This window comes from Ricinus communis, chromosome 8, assembly GCF_019578655.1.
Source record: "Ricinus communis isolate WT05 ecotype wild-type chromosome 8, ASM1957865v1, whole genome shotgun sequence".
NCBI lineage: Eukaryota > Viridiplantae > Streptophyta > Magnoliopsida > Malpighiales > Euphorbiaceae > Ricinus > Ricinus communis.
The window spans coordinates 16226535-16244670 of NC_063263.1; the positions used below are offsets into that span (position 1 = coordinate 16226535).

General features: G+C 29.8%; 2 protein-coding genes and 1 long non-coding RNA gene across 3 annotated transcripts; 2 read left to right on the forward strand and 1 right to left on the reverse strand.

Moving 5' to 3' along the window:
• Positions 1–1678: 1678 nt before the first annotated feature.
• Positions 1679–2472, reverse strand: LOC112536549. Its single transcript, XR_003080541.2, has 2 exons — positions 2098–2472; positions 1679–1928 (listed from the first exon to the last, which is right to left on the reverse strand). It is a non-coding gene; the product is annotated as an uncharacterized LOC112536549 (long non-coding RNA).
• Positions 2473–8968: 6496 nt separating this feature from the next.
• LOC8264070 (probable aquaporin PIP2-2) lies at positions 8969–11297 on the forward strand. Its single transcript, XM_002530234.4, has 4 exons — positions 8969–9391; positions 9832–10127; positions 10663–10803; positions 10904–11297. Exons 1-4 carry the CDS (start codon positions 9079–9081, stop codon positions 11015–11017), a joined length of 864 nt encoding a protein of 287 aa, XP_002530280.1. The 5' UTR covers positions 8969–9078; the 3' UTR covers positions 11018–11297.
• A 4992-nt stretch (positions 11298–16289) lies between these two features.
• LOC8263155 lies at positions 16290–16876 on the forward strand. The gene has a single exon (XM_002530235.3). The coding sequence runs from the start codon at positions 16373–16375 to the stop codon at positions 16781–16783; it is 411 nt and encodes a 136-aa protein (XP_002530281.1). The 5' UTR covers positions 16290–16372; the 3' UTR covers positions 16784–16876.
• Positions 16877–18136: the final 1260 nt, after the last annotated feature.

The following is an 18136-nucleotide window of genomic DNA, read 5'->3' on the forward strand; positions in this document are numbered from 1 at the left end:
AGTGTTTGATGAAAAGACAGTTGTTGGTTGGTTTATTATTTCCTGGTTGATATACTGCAATGTGGCTTCCTTTTGATTTAAGGGCTTTGAGTTCAAATGGTGACAGTTTTTCTAAGACCCAATAAAGATCAGCCAACCTTTCGTTACGTGTTGCCAAAATTCAAATTCTTTATGTGTTGGTAGGGTGGAAATCCTAATTATAGTACAATACATAATATTATTTTCTGTTAACTAAATATTTACTTACATATTTCTTTTCATACATTCAAAGCTTAATAGTGGTGAATTACTGAATATAAATAGTCATTCTTTACCAGACACTACAAGATAACTATGGACGAAAAAACCCGAATGGAAACAAAACGTAGTTGTCCTAACATTTCATATGCAACATCTGAATTCCTTTCAATCTCTGGAAGACTGCAATGAGGTCTGCGAAAAAATTGTAATAAAAATCTAACAAACCAGATATTAAAACTTAGTAAAAACATTAATTGATCCAATAATAAAGCTACACTTTTAGTTCCCTCACGAACACGACATATACAGATATTTTTTGGGATCTAAAAGGAACATCCTAAGTTGGAGAAAGATAACAATGTAAGGAAGCTGTTTGCAAGATTCTTTTCTCCTCCACACATTTTGTTGAAATATGTAATGATAAGGGTCTGCATCAAAATGTTAATCAATTCTTGCTATTTTAGTAACTGGTAGACAACTGCTTTAAAAACATAGTACGCGTGGCTACTCTTGTTGCCGTCGAGCAGTGCTTGTCCATAAGCCTCTTCAACTCATTGATCTGTTTCAGGCAATAATTTCATTTGCTATATATACACCCACAACTCTTTCATTGATTCTCCACGTTGCAAGATCTCTTATCACATTTTTACAGACGAGCCAGTGTTTTCTTTTCTTGTCTATCTTGTATATCCTCTTCATCGTGTATCCTTCTCTTTCACATTTGAAGAAGTTGAGGAGAAAAAGAAATATGTATCGATATCGAGCTCGAACTAATCGAATCGAGTCCGAAATGGCGAGGCGACCGGTTAAAAACACAACAAGATCTAAACCTTGGAATGAGGTTGCACCATCACTTATTGAATTTCCACTGAGGCCTTCTAACTGTCCTAAATTGGAGACAATTAGAGAAGAGAAAGCTGAAGAAGATGATCATGAGGGTCATCATTGATTTTGTTGATTAGTGTAGATTTGTTTTCATTAGTTAATATTTGAAGTCTTATAACCGTGAAATCGACTTCGACGCTAATCGAGTTACGCTCGATTGATTTTCAGTAGATAGGTAGTTTTGGATATTTGGTAGGGGTATAAGAATCATAAAGTGATGTTTGTTTTGTTCTTCCAAATGTCTATGTATTGCTTGTGTATGTAAAGTAAATGTAATATAGAGTCAGTTTATATGATGTATTGTTGATGTATTTCCTCTTAGGATCAAGAAAGGCTGCAAAACTTGAGTTTAAATTTAGGCTTGGAAATGTATGTTTCTTATTTTATATATATATATATTCACTTGCAATGTAAACATATTTTCCCATTTTGTATTTGTACTTTCTCTATGAAATAGCCTCATAATCTCAATTATATCAATTTTGATATGGTGTCTCCCATATATAAATGGAGAAGAATTTATTTTTTATTATGTGGTAATAAAAAAGAATCGTATGAAGAGAAATAGAAAAAAAACTTCGAGAAATTACAATCTTTAAAAAAAAAAAAAAAGGGTTACAATTCAAGAAACCTAATTGGACACCAAGTCTATGTAAAAGACTATAAGGATACATTAATTAAATGAATTCTACTGCCTTTGTAATTAGCCTGATGAATGAACATAGGAAAAGGATAATCATTCAGAGGGTTTTATGCCACTACAGAATTCTGGCTTCTCCAGTTGTATCCTCCCCTGAATTCATCTGTTATTAAACAAAATAGCAAAATTAAACGAATTCAAAAAAAAAATGATGCAAAATGATGCTAAGAAAACTTATCAACCTAAAAAAATTAAAATCTTCCTTACATACCCAATTAAAAAAATAATAATTTAATTAACCTTAGACTAGGTTTAGAATTTCATCTACTTACTCATTGCTTATACAGGCTAGAAGTTCTCTTGAATTTGTGCCATGAACAGCGATCTTTTCTTTTCTCTGAAATCAGAAGAAGAAATGCTATGCATTGCTTTCTTTCTCTTCTTGTTTACTGCCATTTTCTTCTGTCTGTGACTCGTTGAAATGGGCTGCAAAACTTGTACTATATATAGGCTTGAAAAAGAACCCACCAAACCAAATCCAGTTCAACACTGTGAAGAAACTTTGGCACTTTTGTTTGTACTTTCCATAGTTAGCTGTCCTGAAAAGGATATTCCTACAATTATGAGAAAGTTGTGCTGTGTTTACTATATTTACTATCCAAAGATTTACTTGTTATATCTGCCTAAACATTGCTAACATTTCTTTCTTAAATCACCCCGAATTCCCTGTCAAAACTTAAATTTTCCTGACCACCTTGCAAATATAGCAAAATATAATATTGTGAGAGAAGTTTGATACTTGAACCTTCTCGACCAATAGTGAAACCACCTCATCATTATTTGTTGAGGTGGCAGAAATCTGAGATAAACTTGGAAATTTAATTTGATTCTAACATAATTTAATCGATTTAAATTTAGATTTTAATAAAAAGTTACTGAAATTACTTAAATTTAAAGTGATCTAAAATTGAAATGATTGAAATCTCAGAGATGTTGTTATGCATTTTTGAGACTAACATGATCAAAACCACTATCCCAATTTATAATCAACACAAAAACTCAATTTAGAATCTGAAATAACATAATTCTTTTGTGTCATTCAATTATCATAAATATAGCAATAACTTTTTAATACTGTTTTCATAATTTATATTATTTTGACTTAAGAATCTTTTAATTAGTCTAAATATAGTAATATATCAACAAAAATAGAAAGAAAATATTACCGAATAATCATAAAACACCTTAAATTTACAATTTATTTTTACTACTATCGTGAATAAAAAAATTAAAAATTATAGTTAAGTAGGTTGATGTCTCAAACATAGTACACAGAAGTGCACTAATCGAATAATAATATAGTTATAAAAATACTTTGAGGTTGATCTCTTAAGAAATTTCTAGTATACTTTATTATAAAAACTAGTTATTAAATAAAAAAAATAATAAGTAAATATAAATACTCTAATCTAAAGTTTTGAAAAACTAAATTATAAAATGAAGTAACTAATCAATAAATATAAAAATATAAATATTCATAATTTAAACATTATCTGATAAAAGTAGTGCTTAGTCTCACCAACTATTTAGTATTACTTTGGTTGAAATAATAAAAATATTAATGAATGAGAGGTGATGTTTTTTCTTAATTACTCAATCTAATGAAATAACTAAAGTTTCTTAGATCAACATATAATAAAGCAAAAATGATATTTCTAATGCAATAATTTAAATTTTTTTATAACAATCACAATACTAATTTGATATGATGGTAAAAAAATTATTATAATTGAAATTAATCAAATATGTTGAGAAAAAAATCACTCGTTAAATATAAAACTTTACATTCACACAAAGCTAGAAAAGTTTAACTAAATACTTAAAAAGAAGGAGAAACTTTATTAAACTACATTATGGTTTAAGATATTTTTATTTTAGAGTTTGTGGTTTATATCTTTTATTACTTTAGCACTCTATGAATATGACTGTTAGCAAATAACAACAGAGAGCATATTAATCTAAATCTAGATCCGTATATATATATATATATATATATATATATCTTTACATAGAAATACTCCACCATGATAAATTTATCTATCATATTTTCTGATTATTACATAATAAATAAATAAATTAATATAAATCTTTAAATAAATAAAAGTCTAAAATGCTCGAAGATAAACAATAAATTCGGCCATCACATTAAATTTGGCCATCACATTCGATTCAAAATTTAAAACAACTATACTAAAAGTTATTAGAATCTTATTTAATTGGAGTCCATATCGATTTAAATCCAAAAAATATGTGCAAGAAAAAAAGGACTTATTTCTAGCCAAATCCGAAAAAAAAAAGAGTATAATCCTAAATGATTCAAATCAAATAATCCGAACCTAAAATGAAATAATCGGAATTTCAAATAATTCAAACGGGAAATGAATAGATAGGAATAAATTTGAAACCGAAATAATATTATCTGGAATTGGTTGGACGAAAAATAAATAAATAAATTTTGGTGCGGTCCAAATTAATGTGGGTCTTGGATGAAGGCCATAATGCTATTCGGCATAAAAATTAAAATATTTTATAGTCCATGCTCATGTGTAGCCCAACCCAAATGATTTATTTTTCTGGGAAAGTTCAGTTCATGCAATAGTACGTGTGATAGACCCCTCAATCTGAATTTCTATTATTCCCTTTTGTAATTTGAATTCTAATTACACTTTTTTTATTATATTTTGAAAGTGTTTGACGTAGCTGTTGCTCATAATCATACTATAATTAATAATTATATTTTTTAATTTTTAATTTTCACTTTATTAAACAAAGTAATCCCCAATATTTATTTTAAAAAGTAATTGACTGCAGGATTGTAGAAAATCCAAAAACAATTATATATGAAAAACAAAATCCAAATGGTCTTAAGAAGAGAATCCCCTACACAATCTGTATGTATCTTTATGCAATTGGTTGTGTTGCAACCCCTCCAATGCTTCTTTCTGTCATCTTTTTCACACTTTCAAATGATATATTGGAACCATATAAGGGATGAAAAAAGATATAATTCAATTAATATTCATTGCAATTCAAGAACAAAAATATGACACTTACAAAAAACAAAACAAAAAAATTACTTGTTGATTTCTATTTTTATTGTTAAATATTGAAGCAAAAACTATAGATAATTTGATTCAATAATATTTTTCATTTCAAGTATGAATCTTTTTTAATAAATTAAGACATGCAAATTTATTTTACTAATAAAATTACATATATTATCATATAATATTAATTTTTACCGTCATATTTATTTATTCATATATTATTTTTTTACTGATGATTCATTGATCATTATATATACGAGTGTTACATTAATAAACTAACGGCGTTATAACAAAATATTGTGTGTTATTGATTAAATAAATTATATGTAGTGATCTGTTAGTAAAAACTGGAGTTATTAGCATGACTTTGTATTTAAGGAAAAGATTATTATTAGTATTCTTAAAAACACAACGTATGTTACATCACATAGGACACAAATATTTGTCTTTGCCTTGGCCGCCTCCACCAATTGTGTTCTAAAGCTAACGGCTGTCCAGTCGCAGTTAAAAAAGGCAAATAAACTGATTTTCTAAGGTTTAGAAAAAATATGGAAAATGCCAACCGACCAATTAGGGGTCACTATTAAGCTTACAGAAGCCAAAGTTGTAAAAACAAATTTATTTTCTTTCATCAACTCTATTGGTGGCTTTTAAGTCTTTGACACGTGGCAATCCTTCTCACCACAAATCTAATCAAATTCAAGAAAAGCAACTCCATGGACTTATTTGCACCTAAAAATGAAATCCCAAAGGAAGAATGATAATTGATGAATTATTAGATTAATCATTCTTTATATAAATAATTTTGTGATAGGTGATAAAATAATAACGTTTTAATAACGAATGCTATTGCTTTTTTTTTTTTTAGTATTTTATTTTATAAAATATTTAGTTAATTATGTTACAGTATTATTCATATAGTAAATTATTTTATTAATTATTAGACATAACAAGATTGAGAATGTAAAATGACAGGGGCCTAGAGTGGAAACAATTGGGTCGGTTGGTTCATCACATCACATCACAATTGAACAAAGTATAATATATTTAGTAATTACATTATAAGATGGTCGGCTCTTTTATATGATATTATGCCCACATGTTATATCAAGTTATTGGGAGAAAGTGCTTTCATAACTTGCTATTCTTTTATGTGTCAAATTCTTAAATTTTAGCTTTTTCTTTAATTTATTTCTCTACATTGAACTTTCTAAGAAAAAAATTGCTAAGTTTTTTTATTGTGAATTTTAATTTTAATTTTTGATTTATTTTTTTATAATAAAAAATAATTATCCTCTTATATACGAATAATCATGAAAGCGATAATAAGATATATAAATGTTTCATCCACTGGAAATAAATAGAAATGGAAACAAAAAAAGGGCATTATTTTCTGCCTTTTCAGTCATGAATTCATCAAGGTAAAAAGAAAAGGGTGTTCAATACAAAAGGAGCAAAAAATTAAAGGGAGAAAAAAAATGGATGTCAATGTCAATCATGATTCAGCCTCATATTCAATTAAAGAAAAAATAAATGTAATTACTGGAAAATTCACTTTTTGAATGGCTTATTTTTTGTAATAAAAAATTTCAATTTTGGTGGATGCACATTTAGTCAGATACAAACTAATTTTAATTGGAGAAAAAAGCCAAATTCTTTTCTTTTTTTTTTAAATTCAAAATAAAAAAAATAGAAAATTCCAATAAAGACTCTCACTTTCTCCCCTTTTCTGCAATCAAGCAAAATGTCAAGCAGCCATTGCTGTATGAGTAAAATATAAAGGGTATGAACTAATAACTCTGTATGTACCAGTACTATAAGCTTCTAGTTAATAAAATCTGCATAGTGGAATTTCCAGGCTTGCCTCATTATAATGATCTTCTGATTCTTATAAATTTAATACATTTGGCCCCAAAGTGTTTGGTAATCAGTTATATAATTAACTAGCTGGCTACCATTTAATCAATCAACATTCTTCAACTTAATAATATGACAACTGCTCCTTGAGGAATCTAAAAAACATAATTAAAACTCAATGATTGGATGGAATTAATAAGTTTTATATATATATATATATATATATACCTTTACAATTCAGCTTTCTTATAATTTGACTTTTAAAATTTAGAATTTTAATTAATACACTCCATGATGAAAGGGGACTATTGCTTAATCTGGACAGATCAGAATATCAATGTTTTCAGTTTGATCACATGCAAGCCCCCTTTTGGATGCCAAGACAATGAAGCAGAGGGATCAGAAAAATAAAAACTAAAAAGATTACAATCTTAAATGTTTAGCTGTTGTTCTGATGATAAAAGAGGAACCATGCATTTCGTAGCCTTATAGATTATGATGCTGATAAGACCATATTATTGGCTTTACAGATAAGTTTATCTGGCAAAACTATCATCAGCCACCAATATGACAACATTGTATGCCAATATTTTATTCATACTAATAATTTGTTAATTCTTGTATTCAGAATATTTTATTATTTTCTTGGATAATGTAGAATAATGTCTCCTTTTAAAAAAAACAAAACAAAAAGATAATATACTAAGAGCTTATAACATTGGCTGTAAGTGCATTTTCTTGTCAGTATTTATGTAAAAATTTCTTCTTTTTTTTTTTTTTAATTTAAAGAAAAGGGTTCTTGATTCTGCAAAGCCAAGATATATAGCTGACGTCTGCCCTAAATCTCCACCAAAATTGCCAGAAAGGGTTCTTTAAGTGGAAGAAAATGATCAAGATGACATATGCAAATACTAGAAAAACAATTTTTTGTTCAAGCTATTCAAATTAAGAATAATTATTTGTTTAGAAGAAAATAATAAAATTCACTTAATTAACAACCATATAATTCAACTATGAAATGGTTTAATTCTTACAACACTGTCAAACTCATAACTGTTTCCTTTTTTCTTTCTCTCATGAGTAAATTATGAAATTCATGAGGTTCTTTCTAATTGTTAATGTCAATTCTTTCACATTGATTAAGAGACAGGTGAAAAGGGTTAAAACCTTACAATATGTCAATCACCTCACTGATTCTTTTTTTTCTTTAAAATTCTTTGCATGACAAAATTATGAAATTCATGAGTTCCTCAATGGCTAATTGTATTTCTTAAAACAATTGGCTAATACTATTATTTTTAATGCTAAATAATGATTCATCTTGATAGACCATATATGATAAGACTTCTATAAATTTTATCTCTACTTTAGTGGTCCAATGATAATATTAGTAATGAACTTTTCATACAGTGGCATGAAGTTTAATTTTCTGAGTCGATTGAGTTATATACTATACAATTTGGTAATTTACGAGAAATGATAAAATAAATATGATATTATTTAATTGTGAATTTTGAATTTTGTGTGATAAAACTAAGAGTAAAAATTCACGTGTCAAAGTCCTTTGAGTTAAAGGACTGTAAAATTCAAGCAACTAATTTGAAACAATGCCTTAAAATTGAATCCAGCAATGTAGCTATGGACCGTTGGCTGCCTACTATAGTGCCTCCTTTGGTCTAACTGACCGTTGTCTTAAATTATATGTCATCTCTAATAAACCATTTCAATTAATATCATATCAACTAATTTTTAATATCTAATAACAATCACACCCTAGAGTTAATTTCGATAGATCAATAAAAAAATCTTTAATTTTCGAATTTGAATTTTATTTTTTGTTCATCATGTATTACTATAAGTAAGAGTTAACACTGATACTGATAGAAACATATAAAAGAAACACTCATTTATATTATATAATTCAAGACCCATTAAACCCACATAAATAGAAAATCCATCAATGTAGTTAATTTAGAAGAAACAATGGTTCAACAAAATATAAAAATAACAATAATGGCAATCCCAAAAGAAAAAAAATAAAAAGGCAAAAGAAAAAGAAAAAAAAAAAAAAGACTTAACAGAAGAGCCGTTGCTGCTAATGGTGGGGTCACGCAAGCCAAAAATGAAAGGGTATTTGGTCGGCTAAAAATTATGTTAATTATGTGATTAAAGATTACATACACTCTTAATCATTGTTCATCAATACACTCTATCTTCTCTTCCATAAATAGGCCCCCCCCTCTACATTCACTTCTCCAACCACAAAAAACTATATTTCCTCTCTCTCTCGAAGTTCAGTAGCAAGAAACTGAGCGAAAGAAGCAAATTATTTATCTATTAAAGCAAGCAATGGCAAAGGATGTTGAAGTTGCAGAGGCTACTGGAGGAGAATTCTCAGCGAAAGACTACCATGACCCTCCGCCAGCACCATTGATTGATGTTGACGAACTGGGTAAATGGTCCTTTTACAGGGCTCTTATTGCAGAGTTCATTGCTACACTTCTTTTCCTTTATATCACAGTGTTGACTGTGATTGGTTACAAGAGCCAGACTGATCCTGACAAGAACGCTGATGCTTGTGGTGGTGTTGGTATTCTTGGTATTGCTTGGGCTTTTGGTGGCATGATCTTTATTCTTGTTTACTGCACTGCTGGTATTTCTGGTATGTTTCTTCTTCATCACCTACTTTAATGAAAAAGAACTGTTTGGTTCTAGAGAAAATTCTTGATCAGCTAGAGAATGATTTTCGTTTTTCTTGTGTCAACTTCTCTTTGGTTTGTGCTTTCTTATATTTCATTCAAAACACAGTTTTAGAATATTTGACATGAAAAATATATGTTCTCATCAGTTTGTATATTCTTTCATGAGATTAAGAAAAAGTGACACAAAAAAGAAGAAAACAATACTTTAGAAAGATTGATTTCTAACAAGAAAAATATATATAACAACAATTTTCCATTGAATTTTTTTTACAACAAAGCCTATGTTTTGCCTGTTTCTTTTTTAGTTTAATCTGAATTTTTTGGAGTAGTCCTAAAATTTGCTTTTGATAAATAGTTGAAGGTGCACATGTATTAATAGTTGTTTGTATACTGTACACAGGAGGACACATCAATCCAGCAGTTACCTTTGGACTATTCTTGGGTCGCAAGGTGTCCCTAATCAGAGCCCTTGGATACATGGTAGCACAGTGTTTGGGTGCAATCTGTGGGTGTGGATTGGTGAAGGCATTCCAAAAAGCTTACTACAACAGGTATGGTGGTGGAGCAAACGAGCTAGCCGATGGATACAACAAAGGAACTGGATTGGGTGCAGAAATTATTGGTACTTTTGTTCTTGTCTACACTGTCTTTTCTGCTACTGATCCTAAGAGGAGTGCTAGAGACTCTCATGTTCCTGTAAGTACTTGATTCTTTTATTTAATTATTTGGGTCATTTTCTTCTTGTTGTTATTTGTGCTACTATTCTTTTTTCTTTTGGTGTTTAGAGTTTAAATTATATTGATTTAGTTTTGATTTAATTTGTTGGGATATGAGTCATTTTCTTTGCTGACTTTGTTGGGTTATCTCAAGATCTTGATTTGTGGGGACTTTACTTAATTCTCACTACAATATAAAATGAAGTTTGGTACGTTCTTGATTTTGAAAGCAAGCACATAAATACAGAGAAAATGAAGAAGCCTTGATGCCTTCTTAAGAATTTATCAACCTCTTTTATACAATTATTTTATTATACAAACAAAATTAATTTTGATTTTGTAGTTAATTAAGTAAAATGGCACAAATAGTTGTTTCAAAAAAAAAAATGGCAACAAATTGTAATTCACTAACTACACTCACCACAAGCTTAAGTGATTTTGATTAATCTTGATGAATCATTTCTTGATTAATTCTGTCCAAGTATTATCTCATTTTTTTTCACCTCCCAATTAAGGTTTTGGCACCTCTCCCCATTGGATTTGCTGTTTTCATGGTTCATCTTGCTACTATTCCAATTACTGGCACTGGCATCAACCCTGCTAGGAGTTTTGGAGCTGCTGTTATCTATAACAAAGAAAAGGCCTGGGATGATCAGGTATTCATCTACTTGTATATAAAAATATAAACTGTGTTTATTATTTGAATTTATCTTTTAACTTGATTGATATTAATTGTTATATGATGATGTTTTACAGTGGATCTTCTGGGTTGGACCATTTATTGGAGCTGCCATTGCTGCTTTCTACCACCAATACATTCTTAGAGCAGCAGCCATTAAAGCTCTAGGATCATTCAGGAGCAATGCTTAAGCTAATTTCTTGGATTAAAGATGGTGATGATGATGATGCTTGAGAAGAATAACAATGGATGGTGAATGCAAGTTGTTTTTCTTTAAGGGTTCCTTTTATCAAATTTCTCTTTTCTTTGCCTATGAATGGTTTGATAGAGAAATTTAGAAAAGGCCCATGGAACTGTAAATAATAAAGCATTTTATGGTTAAGGGTGTCTTTTCCTATCCCTGTTGCTCTTGTTATGATTTGTATTTTAATTTTTAAGTTTGTGTTATTTATGTCTATCCTTTCATCCTTATCTTATAATGTTCTATCTTTATTTTTTGCCCCTTTCCTTTTCATATTATCTTTTGAGTGTCTTCATCTTTGTTTAAGCAATAATCTAGTGTATAATGGTCTTCTTATATGTATCTATCTCTTATGTTTCTTTATCATCATTATAGTCTATTTACTTGCAATTTTGAGATACTACTAAAACAGAGAAATGGAAAAACTGTTAAAATATTAATTATAATTTTCACCCTTAATGCTAATTTTCTTTCTTAATTCCATCAAAAGACAAAAGGAAATCTCTAGTAACAACTAATAATGGCTTTTTCTTTTCACATGCTACTATGAATAGTTAAAGTGTGGAAAAGAATTATCTAGTAACTCAGTAGTGCTAGTCTTTGTATGGTACTGTGTACTGTTTCCCCCAAATCATCTCAATTATTGAGAGATAAGAGATGAAGCCACTATGCATAAAATAGTTAAGCCTAACTAAGTAAGTGACAAAATTAGGTGGAGGCATAATTTAATATTGATGGTACATTCCTTCTTTATTCTTGTAGCTCTTTTTCTTTTCTATCCCCTCTTTTGGGTTCCAAAACATTATGCAAGGAAAAGAGATGGAAATTCTAATTAAAAAAAGAAAAAAGAAAAGAAAAAGGAGTGGCTTCTTTCTGGATTCTTCCTTTTATCTTTTATCTTGTTTTATTTGGTACTTGTTTTTCTTTTTCTTTTTTGAGCTAAATGTAGGGGAAAGACAAACAACTCATCATAGCCTTAGTTGTATTCTTGGGCAAGTATATATATATATATATATCTCCTTCTAAAACTTCCTTTCCAGGCCTCATATCATTGTGGGCACTATAGTGATAGTTTTATTGGAAAGAAAAACATATGGTTTTGCACTAAAGCAATCTTATCCACAAGTCTACTATAAACTATTGCAAATGATCATTGATCAATGGTAACCAATTAGTAGTAATTAATTGTTTGTAGAAAATGACAACCCAAGAAAGAGATTAGATGAGGTGGCTTTTGTTTGTGGTGGTGGTTCATGGAAAATGAAATGGTGCCCTTGATCCCTTAAGGTAGTAGTTGAATAGGTTTTGTTAAAAAAAAAAAAGAAGAAAATTTAGGTCAATAGACATTGGGATTCCTTGCTTTTTCTAAAGGTGCTCATCTCTTTGTATAAATTATTAGTTGGATGATAATTTTTTTTACCTTATCTTGTCATTAGTTTAAGGCATTCTAAACCCAAAATTAGGTGAGGTTATAGCTGTTTGATGATGCAAATTTTTGGATTAAATTAAAGTGAGGGTTAGTTATTTGCCATTTGGACCTCTACATGATTGGAAGATGCTTTCTTACTGATGGGACTGTTTTAAGGGGCAAGAAAATTCAATTTTTTATTTTTTATTTTTTAAGATTTCTTTTGGGTGATTGGATTATTATTAATTGATTCATTTTTTATTGTTATTTTGGTGAAAATTGATTCATTTTATTCCTTATCACATAGAGTGGCCACAAGGAAACGACAACATTTTTTCAATATTTATTTATTGGTAAGAGTAACAATTACATACATTATGACTTTCTTGTTAGAAAATTGTGTTAAGTAAGTACTAAAGTATTTGATTGGATGTGTATATTTTATAGTATCGTATAAACAACTTTTAATTTTCTGAATAACAGAAAAATTCAATGTCATATGATGTGCTCATAGTTTTAGCCATTTCAATATTAGTATTGTATTCTTTATTTTTCTTAAATTTATTAAGAGTTGGAAGGAATGGACACATTATATTCTATCCAATAAAATTATTACTTTTTAATATAAAGTTTACCATAAAATTATTAATAATTCTCAATTCCTATGCATATTTTTGTGATTAGCTTTTCTGCTCTCTCCAAATTGGTGTCATTGATGTAATTATAAAAACAAAAGCAAGAAGAGAAGACAAAAGGCTACAATGTTTATTTAAAAGTCCATAATATAGAAAACCAAAACACTTGCCCATGTCAGTTTTTCATAATAATGGCTCAAATATTGCTGAGTAGTAACTTTCTATTAAGAATGTTTGTATCACTTACTGCTATCATAATTTTCTTGTCAGAATGGTCAATATGATCTTTTATCCTCACCTTTTAAATCCCCATATCATGAAATGAATTTGCACACCTTTGAATGGTTTTTGAACCTTCTTGTGTTCATCACTAGTTTGTTCCACACAATTCACATATTAAAAAAGTAGAGATAGCAATTGATAATGGACAGAATCTTGGTGGGTTTTGTGATTTCCATTTAGCTCATGGGATGGAAAAGATTGGAATTTATGTATAATTTTCTTTCATAATCTTACAATTCTTAAGATTATAACACTTTCTATATATTAAACTTTAATATTTTCACACTAGATACACACATGTTAGATTTAATTTTTCCTACTATTAATAATATTGGATAATAACTACATAATATTAGATAATAATGCCACATATTTGTCAAAATTGTGCAATTTGAATGTATTATATTGTTATTGTGAGTGTTATGGGATGAATAAACAAATCATGACAATTTATATAGGGTAACAATTGGGCTTAATTATGTAAGGATTGGGCTTAATTAATCTTGTCCAGCTCCTATGGCTAACAGGATGGGGCAGGGCAGGTAAAGGGGGGCTTATTTTAAAGCCATAGAATGTTAATCATGTCCTATCTTGGACCAATTCATTATCCACACACAAAGAACCTTTCCAATTAGGTTTGATCATTAAAGATGGACCTTATTATTGTTATTTACTACTTATTCATGGAGCTCATTGAATATCATGATATTGGCATGCACTTATTATTCCCTTCTTTAGGCTTTCAAAACAAGGTAAATAGGAAGACAAGGAAACCCTTTATCGCACAAGGGCAGCTCTTGTGATTTAGGAGGTGAAATTGCCATAACATGTGAAGCCCCAAAGGGTCCATTATAACTTGAACAAGATTCTTGTGTTCTTTATAAATGGGTCTGTACATGGGCTCCTTGTTAGGTCACTTTCACTCCCAACTCACACAAGCACACACCAAATTTTGGAACTAGATACAAGCAAGGATAAAAATCATGAAGGATGATATGATTTAAGTTTTTATTTTTTTTTTTAATTTTTTACTTTGATTAATTTTAAAAGAAATGAAATTTTTTGAACTCTTTATTTATTATATTATAATGCAGATACTCAATTGTTATAAATTTCTTATACTTAAAAATCTATTTTACAAAAAGAAAAAGAAATTCAAAATTGAATTTCTAATCTTTCCATGCTTGTGCTTGTGATGTACATGTGATTTAAATATTAGTAGTGGAGAGGAAAAGCATTGATTTTAGAGGCAGCATGCTTTACCTCTTTGCAATCACCCATTATAATTGCTAACATTATGAATTGTGCTTATGCTTTGCTGATCCTCCAAGCTAAGGAAAGTAGGGAACTTACCATTTGTTTATATCTTTTTCTTTTTGTATTTTGTTTTCCAATGACATTCTTGATTATTAGGGTATGCAACACTGACAACAAGGCTTGATTAACAAACACAGTTTAGGTGATTAAGCTTTTATTAAACGTTAATCAACCGCACGCATGCATGCACTTAGTAGCCCTTTCTTGCATTTCAATACACATAATAGGCATGTGTTGGCATAAACATCATTTTGTGTGGGCGCTTAAGACAACGAATTAGATAGAGACATTTGGGAGATCTTTTTAGCTCGGAGGTGAAAAGAAACACACACGCATCTTGGATATTATTAATTAAAACCAATTTTAAGTAAATTTATTGTCATGCGAAATCCATTTTGATAGATTATTTTCAATTTGCACAAGATTTAAGAAGTTCAGTTTTTTTAATTAATTTCTTTTCAATCAATTTTTTTACTAAAATAGTCTTAATAAATTTTTAATGTCATGTAATTCAAAAATTTAGTGGATCTGACGACCTATCTATTATTTTTTAGATCTAAATAAAAAGAATTTTTTAATAAAATCCAACAATTTTACTTAGTAATTTGTGATTTTTAAAATTAAATAAATAGAAATTATAGATGTTATTAGTTATGTTAACTAATGAATGGTATTTTAGATATTTAATCTTAAACTAACAATTAAAAAAGGAGAGTGATATATATTTTTTAAACAGATCAAAAATGAAAAATGACCTATCAAAATTAAACAGAATGAGTAATTAATATTAGTTAGTAATTTTTTTCAACCAAAGATTATAACTTTGATAGAAAGGTTATATAAAAAAAATCAATATTTTTTTTTAATTTTCAAGATAATTTATTTAGTTCTAAACTTTGTATCTTAAGTGATAAGTTAAATATCTAATTTTCTTTTTCTTTTATAAGAAACTAAGAGACTCTCATCAATATTGTTGATGGAAAGACTCGAATTCAAATAGAATATTGATGAAAAGACTCGAATTCAAGTATGTCAAAAATCAAGTTATTTTGTTCAACCTTTTTATAATATTTAACCTATGAAAGGATTTTTAGTCTTTTTGGAAAGAAGTTAGAACCAATCTCGAATATCAAAAGCTATATGTAACTAACAAGGACGATTAAGAGTACTAGGGCTATTGAACATATGATTTGCATTAACAATCCCCACTTAGCATATGTATTATGAAAGATACTCATCATCTGAAAGCCATGTCAGTAGGAACAACAAAACGACACAGCACAGCTATTGAATAAGTTCATGAGAAATTCTAAATGACTCACATTGCCCTTTGAACTTGATGGATAAACTGCACAAAAGTACCTTATCAAGTTGGCAGCCTTTGGTAGAACTAGAATGGTCTTTTGCAAGGAATGATCTTTGGCAAGGGCAACTTGGGAAGAATGTAGACATTAAAATGGAAAGGAAATAGGTATAGTCATAATCATTTTGTTCCTAACTTTCTGGCAACTTTTTTTTCACTACCAAAAATTGAAAACCAAGCAACTGCCACTCACCCAAGACCTTATAAATGCCAGTCCAAAGCACCCGAAAATTTTCACTCAAAAAGCTGATACTACAGCTTCTTCACCTTCTACTAAAATCGTAATACTAGAAAACAAACATGAATTCCAAAGCTTCTTTATTTCTCTTCTCTGCTTTAGCACTTCTTTTGGCTTCAAGAGCCCAGGAAAGAGCTCCTCATGGCCTAGCTTATGAGAACCCAGTAGCATTTTCACCTTCAGCAGTTGAATTTTTTCATCCAAAAACACAAGACCCTAACACTAAGAACCCATGTGCTGAATCATCCGGCTGCTCCCCATTGCCTCTAGCAGCTCAAGTGGAGGCTGCTCAAGCCCGGGAAAGTCTTCTACCAACGTCCCAGAAAGGTGGAAGCGGTCTTGGAGCAGGTGGTATTGCCGGCATTGTGATTGGATTGGCATTTGCAGTGCTTCTTGCAATGGGAGGGTTCTATATATTTGTCACACGTCGAGCCAATGAGAATCGAGCTAACTCTGTTCAGCCTGATGCTTGATAGTGTCATTTACAGTAGGCTTAATGATTTTGACTAATTTCCCCTCCTACTATTCTGTTTTACTGCTAGTCATTCTCTTATTGCTTCTTGTCCTATCCTTCCTAATTCTTGGTCTCGATTGCATCCATGGCGTTATAGTGATTACTTCCTTCATTTTCTGTAAATCACGTATTATCAGCTTTACAATTAAGCAAACAAATGGATTCTAAGAAAAGCAGACAGATATGAAAATGCAGACAAGTACAAAAAGTGTCAAGTACAGATACTGAAGCAAAAACCGACATTTATCTAATAATATAATTAATGATGGAGCATAACTAGTCAAGGGTCATTCCCCAGCTCAATCAAAGAAAAGAAAAAAACTGTGATCATCTAAGCCAATGAATGAACAGAAACTAGAACAAACTATTCTAAGCTTATCCTATCTGAAGATCTCCACATTCAGTTTACCAGGATATTGCAAGAAATTAAGCATCCGGAATAGCTGATAGAAATAAACTAAAATACAAATTTCTCTGTACATTAACTTATGTTTGGAACTGATTCTACCACTTATTTGCAAACTGAGAGATTCAGCCGCATTAAGTAAATATATTATAAATTGATAAATGGGCTTGGGTAGAACTCATCCTCAATCTATTTACATACACTATATGTATATAATAGTACAGTAACCGAGCAATATGGGACAAATACAACTTCTAACATAAATCAAGCATCATTACCTGTGACATAGCATCTTTATTTATGATGTAAATTTTCTTTGAAGATTATGAAGATCCATTTATTTAGATATCGGACTTAAATGCGATCCCAACAATATTGATGCGGAGCTGCTTAGCAAGTTACAGATTTAGTAATTCTGAAATATCAGATTGCAGAAAAGAGTTTTGGCAGGAAAGGCCAGCCTGACAGATTGAACCTTAGATGAAGAGACAATCCTCTAAATATAACAGGAACCAAGGAGCATTTCAATTAAAAGCCGATAACAACATTTGCAATAACAATAACCCTTAATTACTGAATCATTAACAGCATGTGGATCCCCATCCAAGAACAGAACAAGTCAACAGTTTCTCCCAAATTGAAGTTTTGAACAACCTAAAGTAGAATAAACACACGAAGATAGATGACCCCACGTGAAACCAGACCATAAACTTATACAGCAAGAGGGTTCTTTTCACCCCAATGACGCCCTAAAAGATAATACAACTTCCATTTGTATGCTATGCACTTGAAGGGATTAACAATTTGAATTAACATGTACAGGATAGAAAAGAATTTTGATTAACATATCGAGCAAATATAAATGATTCCATTGCCACTAATATGTCAAAATTAACAAGATTGCAA